Source organism: Staurois parvus, unplaced genomic scaffold (genome assembly GCF_062004578.1).
Source record: "Staurois parvus isolate SC_StPar_1 unplaced genomic scaffold, SC_StPar_1.0 ptg000804l, whole genome shotgun sequence".
In the NCBI taxonomy this organism is placed as follows: Eukaryota; Metazoa; Chordata; class Amphibia; order Anura; family Ranidae; genus Staurois; species Staurois parvus.
Window position 1 is genome coordinate 1,026,863 of NW_028318600.1, and position 17,339 is coordinate 1,044,201.

The following is a 17,339-nucleotide window of genomic DNA, read 5'->3' on the forward strand; positions in this document are numbered from 1 at the left end:
TAGGAATATAATGGTTACACATCCCATACACATTACATTTCACCTTTTTAAATACATATATGGGTAACATTGCTTTTATATCTGGGATTATGGGGGGAATATCATGGTAATGCTTAACATATTTTGGATAAGAAAATGTATATATTTGTCTACATGAGATTTATTGGAGCATTTTTGTAGATACACATGCCAAGGATCATATTTCATCTATTTCTGAAAAGACTATGTATAGTTATTTTTCAACATGGGGATTATGTGTGGAATGTCATGGTTAAACATGCCTAGGAACACTTTTAACTTGTTTCTGATAATATGAGAATAGCATTTTTTTCAACATTGGGATGGGTGGATGATTGCAGATACACATGTCAAGGACCATATTTGAATTGTTTCTCCAAAGAATATGGGTATAGTTATTTTTCTATATGGGAATTATGGGTGGAATATGATGGTTAAACATGCCTAGGAACACATTTGACCCCGTTCTGATAAAAACGAGAATAGCTTTTTTTCAAAATGGGAATTATGGGTGGAATTTTTTTTTTTTTTTTTAAACATGCCTAGGGACACATTTGATCTTTCTGATCAAAAATATGAGTAGTTATTTTTCTACAAGGGGATTATGGGTGGATTATGGTGAATACACATGCCAAGAACCATATTTGACCTATTTCTGAAAAGACTATGAACATAATTTTTCTATATGAGGATTATGGGTGGAATATCATGGTAAACATGCCAGAACACATTTGCAAAAGGGATAACAGGAATATGGTGTGGCAGTCCATGTATGTATGATGAGTTCTAAATGGGCAGCGGTAAGGGTAGTCCAGTAGGCACTAAGGGCAAGCTGCGTTGGAGCGAAGTATAACTCTGCAGAAAGGAAACAAAGAAACACAGAACCTCACACACAGGTCCAGGTATCTCTTCAGGCCATGTCCTCATGTCACTAGTGACACTGACCCTAGCCAAATGCAAAACTAGTGACAAACAGTCAGAAAAGATGTCCGTAGCCTCCACCTGTAAAACCATTTCTGTTTTGGGGGTCGTCTCATTGTTGCCCATCTAGAGCACCTGTTGTTAATTTCATTATCACAAAAGCAGATGAAATTGATTAACAACCCCCTCGGCTACTTAACTGACCAGATCAATATCCCAGGCGTTTAAATGAGTTGAGGCTATACTCTGATTAAAAAAGTTTTCCTTGTTTTGAGCAGTGTACACACACACACACCAAAAGTATTGGAACACCCCTCCAAATAATTGGATTCACTCACCTCCATGGCCACAGGTGTATAAAATCAAACACCTAGGCATGCAGACTGCTTCTACAAACATTTGTGAATTATTATTATCCAACACCAGTGCACAAAGCAAGGTCCAAAAAAACATGGATAAGCGAGTTTGGGGTGAAGGAACTTGATCGGCCTGCAGAGTCCAGACCTCAGCCCAGGTCTGGACTCACATCAGGGCCTGACCTTACAAAGCCAGGCATCACATCAGTGCCTGACCTGACAAATGTGCTTCTGGAAGAATGTTCAAACCTTTTTATAGACACCCTTCTAAACCTTGTGGACGGCCTTCCCAGAAGAGTTGAAGCTGTAAAGGGCGGGGCCAACTCAATATTGAACCCTACAGACTAAGACTGGGAAGTCATAAAAGCTCATGTGTGTATAAAGGCCGGCCGACCAATACTTTTGGCAATATAGTGTATATGTATGTATCTTTTTTTCCCCCTCTTCTTTGTCATTAGAGTATTCGGTGAATTTCAGGAGCATCAGATTAATACACAGAATAGAAAGTGGAGGTTATAAACTGTAATAAGGTCATCGTGATTTTTTTCAATTATGGACAGAAATAGTCCACTCTCAGAGATTGCAATTCTTACATTGATAAGACGTTTGAATATATAATTATAAACATCTTTCTTATCAATGTTTTCCCATCTGGCAGTAAGGAGCTCCCAGAGAGATCGGGATATTCTGCTAACAAAAATAACCTGCAGATCTTGGCGGGAATTAACAAAAAAATATAAGACACATAAATAAAATAACGTTTGTTACAAATAAACTCCTAACTGTGAAATGAATGGGATGAATTGCTGCAGACTAGATGTCCGCCTCCTCACATCCTCAGCGATAGATTGTCATTGTGCCATCAAAGTCCACACTGTCATCGCCGGGATCGGATTGTCCTTGGAAGTGGGATTCGGAGAGAAAAGGCAGAAATCACATTGTATCTCCTCCCAGATCCGCACACAAGTCATGTCTCTTGTCATCTCGCTCTTCTATAGACAATACATTGCAGCCCTTCTGACTGTCCCTGTTAGTCCACAATTGTGCTGGATGGACCGAGATGGGCGACAAACGATCTGCTTCTTAGTCCCGAACAGAGGAATCATCGGATCCGTGAGATCGGAGGAGGATCTTCTGTCATCCCATTCACTGTATTATGGAGGAATCCAGTCCGATGTCAGTGGATGTAATTGTTACATTGTACAGGGAGTCTCTGATCTCTGATTATTAGCAGATCTCTGATTAATCTTCTCTTCTTTGGTAGTAAGGAGAGCTCCGAGCATTGGATGATGTGGAGGAACTCCCCTCCCCTCCCCCACCCCTGACACAGCGGGCTTCTCTACCTACAGAGATACCGTGCAGATCCTGGCGGGCACTTTGAAAATCCCGCTCTTTTTAAGTAACCCAATCATTAGAAGGGGCGTGACGTAGTTCTCCAATCAGAGGGCAGGGATGTGTATAAATAACTGCAGAGCGGAGGTGCATTACATCCGCAGTTCCCGGCAAGAGAGGAGTAGAGATGGCTCGTACCAAGCAGACCGCCCGTAAGTCCACCGGAGGGAAAGCTCCCCGCAAGCAGCTGGCCACCAAGGCCGCCCGCAAGAGCGCCCCGGCCACCGGCGGAGTGAAGAAGCCTCACCGCTACAGGCCCGGCACCGTGGCTCTCCGAGAGATCCGCCGCTACCAGAAATCCACCGAGCTGCTCATCCGCAAGCTGCCCTTCCAGCGCCTCGTCCGAGAGATCGCCCAGGACTTCAAGACCGACCTGCGCTTCCAGAGCTCCGCCGTCATGGCTCTGCAGGAGGCCGCAGAGGCTTATCTCGTCGGACTCTTCGAGGACACCAACCTCTGCGCCATCCACGCCAAGAGGGTCACCATCATGCCCAAAGACATCCAGCTGGCACGCCGCATCCGCGGAGAGAGGGCCTAGACCCCCCCCCCCCCGCAACAGACATTCCACACAACCCGCCAACCAACGGCTCTTCTCAGAGCCCCCACCTCCCCCCCACACAGAGCTCTACACTACCGAACTACAATGAATAGGATAGACAGGAATCTATAATACAAGTTATCGGACAATTCCTCCTCTCGGCGCCCCGGGACCGCCATTCCTTTACTGGTTTTATTTCTATAACACATAACTAATCATGGAATGTGAGACATACAATGAGATCCATCCGAATGGGCCCCTTCCACACGGAGATGTCACTATGGGGGGGGGGTCAGTCATGTCCTCTATTACCTCCTCCGATACTACATCGGGGTCATCACAGATCACATCGCTCTGCCGGGGCGGCACACGCGGACACACCGGGAGGATTCTTCCTTCTGCTCTCCGTGTGCCGCCCCGGCCGGTGTTCTATAGAAAATACAATTCATCATTCTGGAGAATCTAGAAACTCCCCGAAACCTTTTCTGTCTCACGATTCCCTATCGATCATCTGGGGGGTAATCATTGCTGCAACTAGAACAGGTGACATTTTGGCGGGATATTTAAAAATATTCCTCTCCACCAATCAGCAGCCGACGTTTTAACTGTCAGCCAATAGCAGACTGTAGCGTATCTTCCCCGGAGACTCGCAGAGCCCGAAGATCGGTTGTTTTCCTCCAAATGGCACCTGGAAAGCCGCTCCCCGTGTTGTATTGTGTTGTAGAGGCGATCCATCCATAGGAAGGAGTCCATTGTCCGCACAACACGATGTTCTCGGTGCGATCATTAGATCCCGTCCAGAGGATGATGTGTCCCCGATCATTACATGGCGTTTCCGTACAACTTCCACAATGGCCGCAATAATAATGAAGGCTGGGAATTCATTGTAGAAGGATCGGGAAATGTTCATTGTTCCCCCTCCCCCCCATCCCACAGACAGTGTGCGGGAAATGTTCATTGTTACCCCTCCCCCCATCCCACAGTGTGCGGGAAATGTTCATTGTTACCCCTCCCCCCATCCCACAGACAGTGTGCGGGAAATGTTCATTGTTACCCCTCCCCCCCATCCCACAGACAGTGTGCGGGAAATGATCATTGTTACCCCCCCCCCCCCCCCATCCCACTGACAGTGTGCGGGAAATGTTCCTTGTTACCCCTCCCCCTATTCCACAGACAGTGTGCGGGAAATGTTCATTGTTACCCCTCCCCCCGCCATCCCACAGTGCGGGAAATGGTCATTGTTACCCCTCCCCCCCATCCCACAGACTGTGCGGGAAATGACAGATCTCCGATCCGTATATGACAGATGTCGGGGGGGGGGGGATTTCGGGCCTGTGAAATGTATCGGGAGGGATCTCTCCTTTGGCCAACCAGTAATCATTTGTAGGATCGGAGGGATCATTGGATGACCTATAAGGGACAAGTGTACAATGTGAGGAGGAGGGAGACTGGAGGAGGGAGAATGCGGCTCGTGGTCGGTGTATGTATGGAGAGCTCTGTTGGGGGGAGGTGGGGGGCTCTGAGAAGAGCCTTTGGGGGGTGGAGATGAAGGAGGTCGCCGCCCATTATTTCTTCTTCGGAGCGGCCTTCTTGGGCTTAGCCGCCTTCTTAGCTGCCGGCTTGGCCTTAGCGGGACTCTTGGAGCCTTTTTTCGGCTTGGCTGCAGCTTTGCTCTTCTTGGGGCTCTTGGTCACCTTCTTGGCTGCAGCCTTTACTGGTCTCTTGGCGGCCGGCTTCTTCTTGGGGCTCTTGGCTGCGGTGGGGGCTTTGCTGGCCGCCTTCTTCTTGGGGGACTTGGCGGCCGGTTTCTTGGGCTTGGCCGCAGCCGATGGCTTCTTGTTGCTCTTCTTAGCGGCCGGTTTCTTGGGCTTCGCCTTGGCGCCGTCGGGCTGCTTCTTGTTGATCTTGAACGATCCGGAGGCCCCATGGCCTTTGACCTGGACGAGGCTCCCCTTAGTCACCAGCGCCTTGAGGGCGATCTTCAGGCGGCTCTTGTTCTTGTCCACATCGTATCCTCCGGCGGACAGGACCTTCTTGAGGGCGGCCAGGGACACCCCGCTGCGCTCCTTGGAAGCGGACACGGCTTGGACGAGGAGCTCGGACACGCCGGGACCGGACGCCTTCTTGATGCCTTTCTTGGCTCCTCCGGCTGACGCCTTCTTAGCCGGCTTCTTCTTGGCGGCGGCCTCCGCTGGAGGAGCGGCGGCTGGGGCGCTCTCAGTCTCCGTCATGATTCCACAGAATCTATCGGACAAATACGTTTCTCTCCGTTGCTGGCCGGAGGTTATATGCTAAACGTCCTGCGCTGCTATTGGTCGGTACACAGCAAGCTGCCTGCACTGCTATTGGTTACACCTCAGACACGCCCACTCTCTGTCATTCCAGTGTTGGAGTATATTCTCTCCCTTCATGTGTTTCCCGGTAGATATAAAACCGATTTTATTCCGAAATAGAACGATGTCCGATGTGCACCGGGGAGCCGATCTGCTCCCTGGACTGTCACTTATCGGGGGTCACTTCCAGCTGTCAGGAGCTGCTCACGAGGCTGAACACAGAGGCTGCAAACACAACCATCCTCCGGAGTGGGGGGCCCATTCTGCCTTCTACCTGCTTGGGGGGACACATTCTACCCACAAAACAATCTGCTCCCATCCCCCACTACAATCCGCTTCACATTACACGAGGGAAGAGGGGAGATCGCGAAACATTTCCCTCTAATACACAACTCGGCTCATCTCTAGCTGACTACAAGGAGCCGGGAACAAAAACATCGGCCGATCACAGGAGATCCTTGTGTCCTGTCATGGCCGACATTGGGACAGATACAAAGGGCTCCGCCCATTACAGGGTGTCACGTGTCATGGCCTAGGGGTCATTATTGGATCATCATCACAAATGGACATTGAGAGCCAAATCCTGCCAATGACTTGATTGCCGCATTTCACTCCACAGCTCCATAGACTGCTCAGGGGGGAGGTTTGCTCGGAATCCTCGGATCTACAATAGGATTTGATGCTTTCAGTGATGGAAGTCAATCCATCACATTTGGATTCCCTGAGAGATCATTTCAGGAATAGGAAGTTTGCTGCAAATCCCATTCTTGTCTATCATGTGGGGAATGTGGAGAGGAAATGTCGGCTATTTGGAGGGGAATGAGCGGTGGGGTTCCTCTAAGACCAACACATGTCTACTGACCCTGACACTTCTTTTCTTTGTACTAACATGTAAAAGCCTCCAGGGTGTTCCCTTCTCCTCAGTCCAAGGAGAAAGAATTGCACCGACAAGAAGGGAATACACCAAACGATGGACCTGAAAACAACAAAGTATCGCCGACAGGATTCACTTGTTACAATGATTCTAATCCGGATACAATCCCCTCCCCAGATAAGCCATGGCCTAGGGCCCTAGAAGTGACAGGGAAGACATGTACCCCCCTCCCCCCCACACACACACAACAACCATACCTGCAAGACTGTTTTTTTTTTTTTTTCATGTGGCATTGAGGGCAAAAATGATAGCGTACAAGTTATGTGAAGTACAGGAAAGAAACTCGCAAAAAACAAAAAAAAAACTTTTTTGTTTCGGAAAAAGGAGGATTGCAGCGTTTTTTCTGCTCTCTGAGCTCCATCTTCGGTGTTTGTCCTGTTTAGTGTTCTCAGGTAGAGGGAAAGTAAAGGAATATTGCCAAATGTTGAGTTGTCACCAGAATATGACCATAAAGAGTTAAATACATCACCTGGGAGACTTCACCCCTTTGATGAATATGTCAGCTGTCATGCACCGCTCCTCCCCCCCCCCCCCCAAGAGCACCGCTCCTCTCTATCCACAAAGCACCGCTCCTCTCTATCCGGGACGGACTAACCTGCATATTGGGGGGATGGGAGGATTGGCTGCAATGCTCAACACTCCCATTAGGTGTCACTATATTACACACATAGACGGGAAGGATTTTGTTTCTTAAAATATGTTTCTCTTTTCTGCTCTGCTTGATACATTGTTGCAATTCATCAACATTTGATTCCCCCAGAGATCATTTCAGTAATGGGACCTTTGCTGGAAATTCTACAATTATCTCCCATGTGGTGGATCGGGGTGTCCCCCTTTTGCTCAGACCAAGAAGAAGGGAATCGTATTATTAATATTATCTGATTATGTTGATGGTGATTATTATTATTTTTATTCCGGATTTATATTGCGCCAACACTTTGTGCAGTGCTGTAAAAAATATAAATGGAGACAATACAGCAACAATACAATTCAATACAAGAGGGTTAGGAGGGCCCTGCTCCAAGGAGCTTACAATCTAGTACAGAGGGGCTGGTGGGACAAAAGGTAACAACTGCGAGGAATAAACTGATTGGAGAAAATAAAGAATCCATCAAAAGCTTTACCTGGAAATTGCTCTGGCATATCCCCCCCCCCTAAATCTTTTAAGATGTACCTCAGATAGCATTGCATTTTCATAAGCTCACAGACACCAAGATACCCCCCCCTCCCCCCCCCCCCCCCCCCTCTGCACACTCGGCCTTTGTAAAAAAGGAATATAATAATAAGAACAATCGGCACACTATTGTATAAAATACAAATCCGTTTTGGATAAAGAGGAGAAAGGGTAAACAGTTTTTTTCCTGCTCCCTGTGCCCCATTAGATTCACCTTCTCTTTTTTCCTGTTTACTGTTATCAGGTAGAGTGAAAGTGAAGGAATTTGCCCAGTTTTGGGTTGTCACCAGAATCCTGGGAGACTCACGTCTTCTGAATATGTCAGTTCTCATCTGCATCACAGCTCCTCTGTGTCACATGTATGTCTTATGCAGTGTGTTGCTTCACACAGCCAAAGACAGAGGGGAGAGTATTCTCCCTGGAAAAAAGATAACAAATGGGGACAACTTGTGAGGTCCCTCCTATCTTACTACTGTACCCTTGATCCGAGCACAGGGAGTGAAGGAAAGGGGGAGGGGTGGCGATCGAGCAACCTCTCCTGTGCTTTACGTGCCCTCAGCTTTGAGGGGGACAAGGGCCTCTTCCACACAACCCTGACCGGTTGGGGGGTTTGCGGAAAGGCAGGCTCATTAGCATCAGGGCAGCCGTTTAAAAGAGGGGGCACCCTGATGCAGCTCCCTCCCCTTGTGGGATGAGTAAGTGGTAAGCCAGATGCCAGATACAAGACTTTTTAAAAATGTCTTTAATTAAACAAACAAAAAAAAAAAACTGATTTTGACAAGACTTTTAATGCCCACCTCTATGTAGTAGTATATCTAAATGATACTGCATATCTGGGTAAGCCTTACCCATGCCACCAATCGCAGCACCTCCCCCGCCCCCTAGAAAAAAATCACCCAGCACACAATTTACCCTTTGATTGCCCCCAAATGTCAACTCCTTCCTGCTCAGTGCCAATAAAACAGTATCAGTGGGTTTTTGTTCGCACTGATCACTGTAATTGGTGTCACTGAGGATATCAGTGACACCAAGTCAGTTTCTCCAGTTTCAGAATGTCTGCCACAGTCCTGCTATAAGTCGCTAATCGCTGCCATTATTAGTAAAAATACAAAAAGAAAAAAAATCCATTATCTATACCACGATTTGTAAACGCTATAACTTTCACGTAAGCCAATTAATGTACACGTATTGGGATTTTTTTTTAGCAAAAACATGCCACAGAATACATTTTGGCATAAATTTATGACAAAATGTGATTTTTATTTTTTTTCCAGAACATGTTGAACCTCTTCCGCACCGCCCTATAGTAGAAGTTCCTTGTAAATCACCTTAACCAAAAATTTTCAGATGTCTATACTCCGCAGAAAAACATCTGCCTTGATGAGTCCCTCAAAAAAGTTTCTGGCCGCTTTGAATTCAAACAATTTCTCCCCAGCAAGCGTGCCAGATATGGGGCCAAGATGTATAAGACCTGTGAGAGGGCAACAGGCTATACCTATAAGTTTTGGATTTATGAGGGAAAAAATGTCATATAGAGCCCACCCGGATGCCCAGACTACATAGGGAGCAGTGGCAATATAGTTTGAGACTTGGTGTCATCTTTTGTCCATATGGGGTACCACTTATACGTGGTCAATTTTTATTCAAGCATGCCACTATATAGACATTTGTACCGTCTTGGACCAGCAATGTACTGGTACATCACTGGACTTTGGTTTACTAGAATGATGCCTGCAGCTGCTGGCATCATCCTGGTATTGTTTTTTTTTTTTTTCAGCAGGCAATCTGCTTTCATGTAAAAGCAATCCTAGTGGTTTATTAGCTGTAGGATTGTTTTTACAAGCAGTGGGAGTAGATGCCTCCCCCTCCCCCGCTGTCTTCCATGGACTTCTCGGGCAGTCTTGTGCCATCGGGAGAACCTGAGAATGCAGCTGGTGTTTCTGCCAGCTGACAACAGAGCTGATCGGAGACCAGAATGGTGAAAATTATCTCTGTAGTCTAAGAAATCGGAAGCTATGAGCATTTTATCACATCGGTTTTACAGGATATAAACAGCGCCACAACATTTTCACTTAAATTATTTATTGCTCCCACATGTCATGGGTATATGTGCCATTACCCCCCATTATACATTCTGCTACTTCTCCCGAGTATGGGGGGGTACCACATGTGAAATAATTTTTTGGCCAAGGAATTTGATAAGAAGCATGGTGAGTATTTTGCAGATTTTGTTTGTAGCTACAAGTTTTTTGAAAATGAATAAAGAAAACAAAAACATATTTTTCTTGTTTTTTTATATTTCAAAACCTTGTGAGAAAAAACGAGAACTGCAAATTACTTACAATGCCTCTTTTTATATTCCTTGGGATGTCTACTTTTCAAAAAGGAGTCATTTGGGAGGGTTTGGTACTATCCTGGCATTTCAGGGCCTCCAAAACTGTAATAGGTATTAAGGAAGTGAAATGAGGAAGTTACGCACCTTCAGGCTTTCAACGTGGTCTTTGGATTTCAGTCTCCAGTATGTGGCTAGGCTCCCAAAAAGTCTCACACATGTGGTATCCCCATACTGTTATAAGTAGTAGAATGTATTATTGGTTTTAACTTCACATATACCCATGGCTTGTGTGAGAAATATATCATTTAAATGACAACATTGTGTACAAAAAAAAATTGTAATTTTCCAAAAACTTGTGGGAAAAAAAAAATCTTACATGGACTCAATATGCCTCTCAGCAGATAGCTTAAGGTGTCTACTTTCCGAAAAGGTGTCATTTGGGGGTGTTTGTACTATCCTGGTATTTTAGCACCTCAAGAAATGTAATGGGCGGTCAGAAAGTAAAAGCTGTGTAAATTCCATTATCTATACCATAGTTTGTAGATGTTATAACTTTCACACAAAACAATTAATATAAACTTACTGGGATTTGTTTAACCAAAAATATGTAGTAGAATACATTTTGGACTAAATTTATGACAACATTTAATTTTTTTGGATATTTTTTATGACTGAAAATTTAGAAAGAAACTCAATATTTTCTCATTGCGGTCTTTTTTTTTTATTGCGCAAAAAAAAAAAATGCGCACAGATGATCAAGTACTACCAAAAGAAAAAGCTATGTTTGTGTGAGAAAAGGACATACATTTAATTTATGACTGCAGTTGTCAGTTAAACTAGTGCAGTGCTGTATAGCAAACATGATGTAAATTGCAGTATCTATACCATAGATTGTAGACACTATAACTTTCACACAAAACAATCAATATACAATTATTGGGATTTTATTTACCAAAGACATGTAACAGAATACATTTTGGACTAAATTTACGACTAACTTTGAGTTTACTATATATTTTTTATAGCAGAAAGTACTTTTTTACTCGGCAATATAGTGTGTGTGTATAATTATATACACTGATTTAAAAAAAGTTTTCCTTGTTTTGAGCAGAGTATAGCTTCAAATCATTTAAACTCCTGGGATAGGAATTAAAAAAAAAAAACAATATTCCACTCATAATACCCATATTGAAAAAAAAAAGCTGTTCTCATATTCTTATCAGAACGGGGTCAACTGTGTTCCTAGGTGTGGTTAACCGTGATACTCCACCCATAATTCCCATAGAGCAAAATACCTATACCCATATTCTTTGGAGAAAACTCAAATATGGTTCTTGACATGTGTATCTGCAATCATCCACCCATAATCCTGGTGTTATAAAAATACTATTCTCATATTATCAGAAGCAAGTCAAATGTGTTCCTAGGCATGTTTAACCATGACATTCCACCCATAATCTCCATGTAAAACAAATCTATAACTATAATACTCATGTAGAAAATAACTATACCCATACTCTTTTCATAAATAGATGAAATATGATCCTTGGCATGTGTATCAACAAAAATGCACCCATAATTCTCATGTAGAAAAAGTATATGTATTTGCTTATCCAAAATAGGTTAAGAGTTACCATGATATCCCCCCATAATCCCAGATATAAAAGCAATGTTACCCATATATTTATTTAAAAAGGTGAAATGTAATGTGTATGGGATATGTAACCATTATATTCCTCCCATAATCCCCATGCAGATTCATAATAACCACATTGTGATCAGAAATGCATAAACTTTTTGCTTTGTTTATAATTTTTTAATCTTCATTTTGTTAAAGGTTCCCAATAAAACCGTTGAAATGTAATGCTTTCCACATCTCGTACTATATGAAATCAGTAAATCTATTCCTAGTAATATATAGAGTAATGTTTCCATGATTTCTGTATAATTTCCTATGATGCCATGTTACAGCCGCACATATATCAGTCAGTGAAGAGTTAAACATTCGCCTCTACTACGTGTAACAATGTATCAAGCAGAGCAGAAAAAATAAACTACAAAATTGATCATCCAAAAATCATTAGAAGGACATTGTAGATATTCATATAAAGCGCATTTATTAAGATTTTTTTTTTTATCACTCAAAACTCTCACCATACAAAATCCGACAATATATATAACAAGAGTAAGCCAATATTTGCCCATCTGATGGTCTGAGTCGTGTCTTCCTACGATGTAAGTTGGGTAGATGATGGTGTATATATGTCCCATATTTAGACTTGCATGAATGTATGACTGTAACGGAAGCTTAGTCAGGACAGAGCACACGGAGAAGATGGGGAACACACAAACCTTTTTTGAAGAAGCAAAATGACAGACACTCAATGGGGAAATGGCAGGGAGGGTGATGTGTGCGCAAATCAGGGACAATTCCAGGCACGGGAGTCTTCAGCGACAGGCAGGCAATTTCCACCCTAGGCGTGGGGCCTCAGCCAAGCTCCCTCCGTGACTGGACAGCAGATTGGAGACTTGGCCAAAAGGCGGGCAACCTACCCCTGAGCAGGGGTCTCGGGCAACAGGCAGGCAATCTACCCCTGGGAAGGGGTTTCTAGCAACAGGCGGCAACCTACCACTGGGCAGAGACCTCGGGCAACAGGCGGCAATCTGCCCCTGGTCAGGGGTCTCGGGGACTCAATGGGACTCTAGCTGTGGAGACTGGCCTCAGCACAGCTCCCACCCAGCCATTGGGTTCACGGGGACTCAACAGGTAGCGATGGCTCAAGCACTCAGGGGCACCACAGGTAGCTATACTCTGGGCACGCCATGGGGCGGTTCAAGTAAGGGTAGTCTAGGCGTGTAGTAGGGCAGTGCATAACCCAGGTGGTCTTTGCGCACAACAGGGACAGTTCAGGACACGGGTGGTCAGTGCACACAGCGGGGCAGTTCGGAACACGGGTGGTCGGTGCACACAGCGGGGACAGTTCAGGACACGAGTGGCCTGTGCACACACCGGGGACAGTTCAAAACACGAGTGGTCGGTGCACACAGCAGGCACAGTTCAGGACACGGGTGGTCAGTGCGCACAACAGGGACAGTTCAGGACACGGGTGGTCAGTGCATACAGCGGGGACAGTTCAGGACACGGGTGGTTGGTGCACACAGCAGGCACAGTTCAGGACATGAGTGGTCGGTGCACACACCGGGGACAGTTCAGAACACGAGTGGTCGGTGCACACAGCAGGCACAGTTCAGGGCACAGGTGGGCAGTGCGCACAACAGGGACAGTTCAGGACATGGGTGGTTGGTGCACACAGCAGGGACAGTTCAGAACACGGGTGGTCGGTGCACACAGCAGGCACAGTTCAGGACACAGGTGGTCGATGCACACAGCGGGGACAGTTCAGGACACGGGTTGTTGGTGCGCACAGTGGGGACAGTTCAGGACACAGGTGGTCAGTGCGCACAACAGGGACAGTTCAGGACACTCACGGTAAGCAGCTTGCAGACCCTCAGCGGCAGGCGGCTCCAGACAGGGACAACCAGTGGTCAGCGTTCCAGGGGCAGACAGCAGCAGCTCCCCGGGCACTCAACAGCGGACAGCTTCCAGGGACACGCAGCCACGGACAGTGTGCAGGGTCCCTCAGCAGCAGCTCCGAGGGCACTCAGCACCAGACAGCTTCCAGGGACACGCCGCCACGGATAGTGTGCAGTGTCCCTCAGCAGCAGCTCCCAGGGCACTCAGCAGCAGACAGGGTGCAAGGGTGCTCAGTAGACAGGCTGGCAGGGTCTCAGCTGTGGGGTCTGACCTTTGAGGAGAAGGCTCATGCAGAGCTGTGGAGACTCACAACCCTGGGGTATTGCAGAGGGCTACAGTCCTGACCTTTTGGGGGTCTGCAGAGTGCGCAGGGGGGATGGCTGGGGAAGCTTGGTCCCCCTCACCCGAGCCTCCCAGCATCTTTCTGGGAGCAAGATGATTCGAGCAGCATGGACAGGAACAGAGAGAGAGGGCTGCTTCCTGCGCAGGTCTTTTGAAAACCATGTGGGACACGGCTAGTTTGCCTTGGCAACGGCCGGCCCAGTCCTATCCATGGAAGCTCCACAGACATTGGAATGTGCAAGGGGGCTCTTCCCTCCCCTTAGGGGTGGAGGGATATGGCGGGGGAGGGGAGAGGCACTGGCAGTCCGTGACAAGGACAAAAGTGAGATAAATGACAGGGATGTGTGTAAGTAATAACTGTAAGCAGATGAGCCCTAAACTAGTCCAAGTGTGTCCAGAAGTCCCCATCCTGACAATGTCCCCCATCCCCCAGCAGCATCCCCCTGTATACTGACAATGTCCCCCATCCCCCTGTATACTGACAATGTCCCCCCTCCCCCAGCAGCATCCCCCTGTATACTGACAATGTCTCCCATCCCCCAGCAGCATCCCCCTGTATACTGACAATGTCCCCCATCCCCCTGTATACTGACAATGTCCCCCATCCCCCAGCAGCATCCCCCTGTATACTGACAATGTCCCCCCTCCCCCAGCAGCATCCCCCTGTATACTGACAATGTCCCCCCTCCCCCAGCAGCATCCCCCTGTATACACGTCTCCAGACATGAGCCTGCTCTGTGCATAGTCCTACATATGTCATCAAACACAAAGCGAACCTGTCCCCCCCATGACCCCTATAGATCTATATTCCTGGATACTATAGGATCGCCCTCCATAGGATGGGAAATACTGACTTCTGTATCGGGGAAGATATACAATGCGATCGGGCGGTTTATTTTCCGGCTCCCACTAGCAGACAATATTCAATGTACAAATGAGAACCTTTACATCTCCAAGAGGGAAAACATCAGAAATTCCGGAATAAGGAGAATGTGGGACTCGGATGGATTTCTTGTACCTAGAATACATCTTCAGATTTATACCTTCCAATCAGATTGTACAACAATGACCGATGTCATGACCCATGGAAGGCCGGCCATACATTCTACAACCTTCCTGTAGATTCCCCCAAACCAGGTGCCCCTCCAATGTGTATCCACATTGGAGGAGGAAAGTCGGCGACTTCTTCCCTCCGTCCTGCTCTGTAGATCTCGGATTAGTAAAGGACGTTCTGGGATGGAAGCTGTCACGTGTTTGTAATGACAATTCGAAAAGGTGGAAATCCTTCCCGCCGTCCGGACAGTAAGTCTCCTCTACATCCGGGTGTCATCTCTGCTTCTCCATAGGAAGAGGTTTGGACGCCGGGAAGGATTTCTATGTTGAACTTTCTGGGGAGAAAGTGATCTCTCGGCGCCCCGGGATTGGGCGGGTTATTTGTAGCTGATAACCGGTTTTCACATCCGAATTCTAAACGGTAAAAGTAGAAAAGTATTTCAGTGACATCAAAAATCTTCCGGATCAGATCATTTCCTCCCACATTTTCTTATTTGAATAAAAATCTGTCATGGCTTCAATTGGCTATACATTCCAATTTCCCGCCGGAATTCTATGGACCGTTACAGACAATCTGCATCCATTGACCGTTTTATCCGGGAAGATCGATCAATCCTTCCATTCATTCCGAGCATTGCAGATATTCATGTGAAATGTTTTATTTGTACTCAAAACCCGACAAGATGGAGAACTTCCTGCACTAGGAATAGAGGTACTTTTTTACGCGTAAGAAATACATTACTGGCTGATGGAGACAACGCCCACAGCTGTGATTGGCTCAGATTTCAAATTCTGCCGATCGTTCCAGAGAAATATTCCGCCCGATTATACCGCCAAATCCGAGATCACTTTCATTCCAGACAGTTGTATTGATTAGTGAGGGATGTCGGTGATTACTGAGTCATGTCAGTCCTTGTTCTGTTATCTGTCCCCAGGATCCACTAAATCACAATGACTAGAAATGGATTCTGATGATTACTTCCATATATTGTCTTGTATCCATTCTCAGAATCCAGGATTCCCCCCCCCCCCCAACATACAGAACATGAGTGACATACATCATAGATCTCTACCTTTCTATATGATGGGAATAAAGTATTGTACGATTCATCAGATCTGTATACGATCATGTCACTGACCGATATGTGTGTCCCTCCTTCACACATGTAGCAGTTACAGACCCCCCCCCCCCCATATCACATCCAGATTGATACGAAATGTGAACTGACTGGTAGAAATAAGTAATGATGACACCGCCAGATAAATATGTACAATGAATCGATAGAGAAATTACATATGAAGAACCAAATCGGTTCCTTTGTAAGAGCATCCATTAACCCTTTCATTGTTCGGGGCTCAGATCGGCCACAATCGTTATAAGCGCATTGCGATCACCGACATGTTTATGTCACTCAGACCTTAGAATGCAAAATCCGGCATTCCGAACCGAATCCATCCCGATTACTGATCACACTATGCAATCAGGTGATTGGACAGATTCATTGGTGGAATTGCCGAACTATGTCTTTATACATGACGTCATTCTGTTATATAATCCCCCATTACAGGAGGAGCAGATAGAACCCTGGAGATGATCAATCAATAGCCCTTTGTATGAGAAGGTGGGCGGCCCTGAGAAGGGCCTTTGTGACGATGAAGGGGGGGGGGGGGGGGGGTTGTGAGGATTTATCCCCCGAATCCGTAGAGAGTGCGTCCCTGCCGTTTGAGAGCATAGACGACATCCATGGCGGTGACGGTCTTCCTCTTGGCGTGCTCGGTGTAGGTGACGGCATCGCGGATGACATTCTCCAGGAAGACTTTCAGCACTCCGCGGGTCTCCTCATAGATGAGGCCGGAGATGCGCTTGACTCCCCCTCTGCGGGCCAAACGTCGGATGGCGGGTTTGGTGATGCCCTGGATGTTGTCCCGGAGCACCTTCCTGTGGCGCTTGGCGCCGCCTTTCCCCAGACCCTTCCCTCCTTTACCGCGACCAGACATGACGATTCTTCTCTGCTGCAAACACCAATTGAGCGCTGTTAGTCCCGCCTTTCTTTTATAGAGCATGAGCGGACCTGATGGGAACCTTCCTGGGAAGAGGCGGAGTCACACCCATTCATTACACACAATACAATTGGATCCATTTGGAAGCTTTCTCCACGTTCCGCCCTTTTCAGATCCCTTCATGACAATAGAAATCCATCTCCAGGAGAGAAATCTCTTCATTCTTCTCAATGGTTTTCTATTTCTTCCTCGGAGATTACACAGAAACATTCATCTTTCACATTTCAGAACACAAACCATCATCACCAGTTACTATTGTTAGCAGCAATTTAATATTGAGAAATATAACAGCCTGTACAGGCTGTCTCTTTGCTGAAGGGGCTGCCTCTTTCCCTCAAGCAAAGGGG

At 46.4% G+C, this 17,339-nt stretch overlaps 3 protein-coding genes across 3 annotated transcripts; 1 reads left to right on the plus strand and 2 right to left on the minus strand.

Moving 5' to 3' along the window:
• The first annotated feature begins 2,814 nt into the window (after positions 1-2,814).
• Positions 2,815-3,225, plus strand: LOC149444190 (histone H3). The gene has a single exon (XM_089654838.1). It carries the CDS (start codon positions 2,815-2,817, stop codon positions 3,223-3,225), a length of 411 nt encoding a protein of 136 aa, XP_089510964.1.
• Positions 3,226-4,735: 1,510 nt separating this feature from the next.
• LOC149444191 (histone H1.5-like) lies at positions 4,736-5,456 on the minus strand. Its single transcript, XM_089654830.1, has one exon. The coding sequence runs from the start codon at positions 5,454-5,456 to the stop codon at positions 4,791-4,793; it is 666 nt and encodes a 221-aa protein (XP_089510956.1). The 3' UTR covers positions 4,736-4,790.
• An 11,161-nt stretch (positions 5,457-16,617) lies between these two features.
• Positions 16,618-16,929, minus strand: LOC149444192 (histone H4). The gene has a single exon (XM_089654839.1). It carries the CDS (start codon positions 16,927-16,929, stop codon positions 16,618-16,620), a length of 312 nt encoding a protein of 103 aa, XP_089510965.1.
• Between the last annotated feature and the right edge of the window lie 410 nt (positions 16,930-17,339).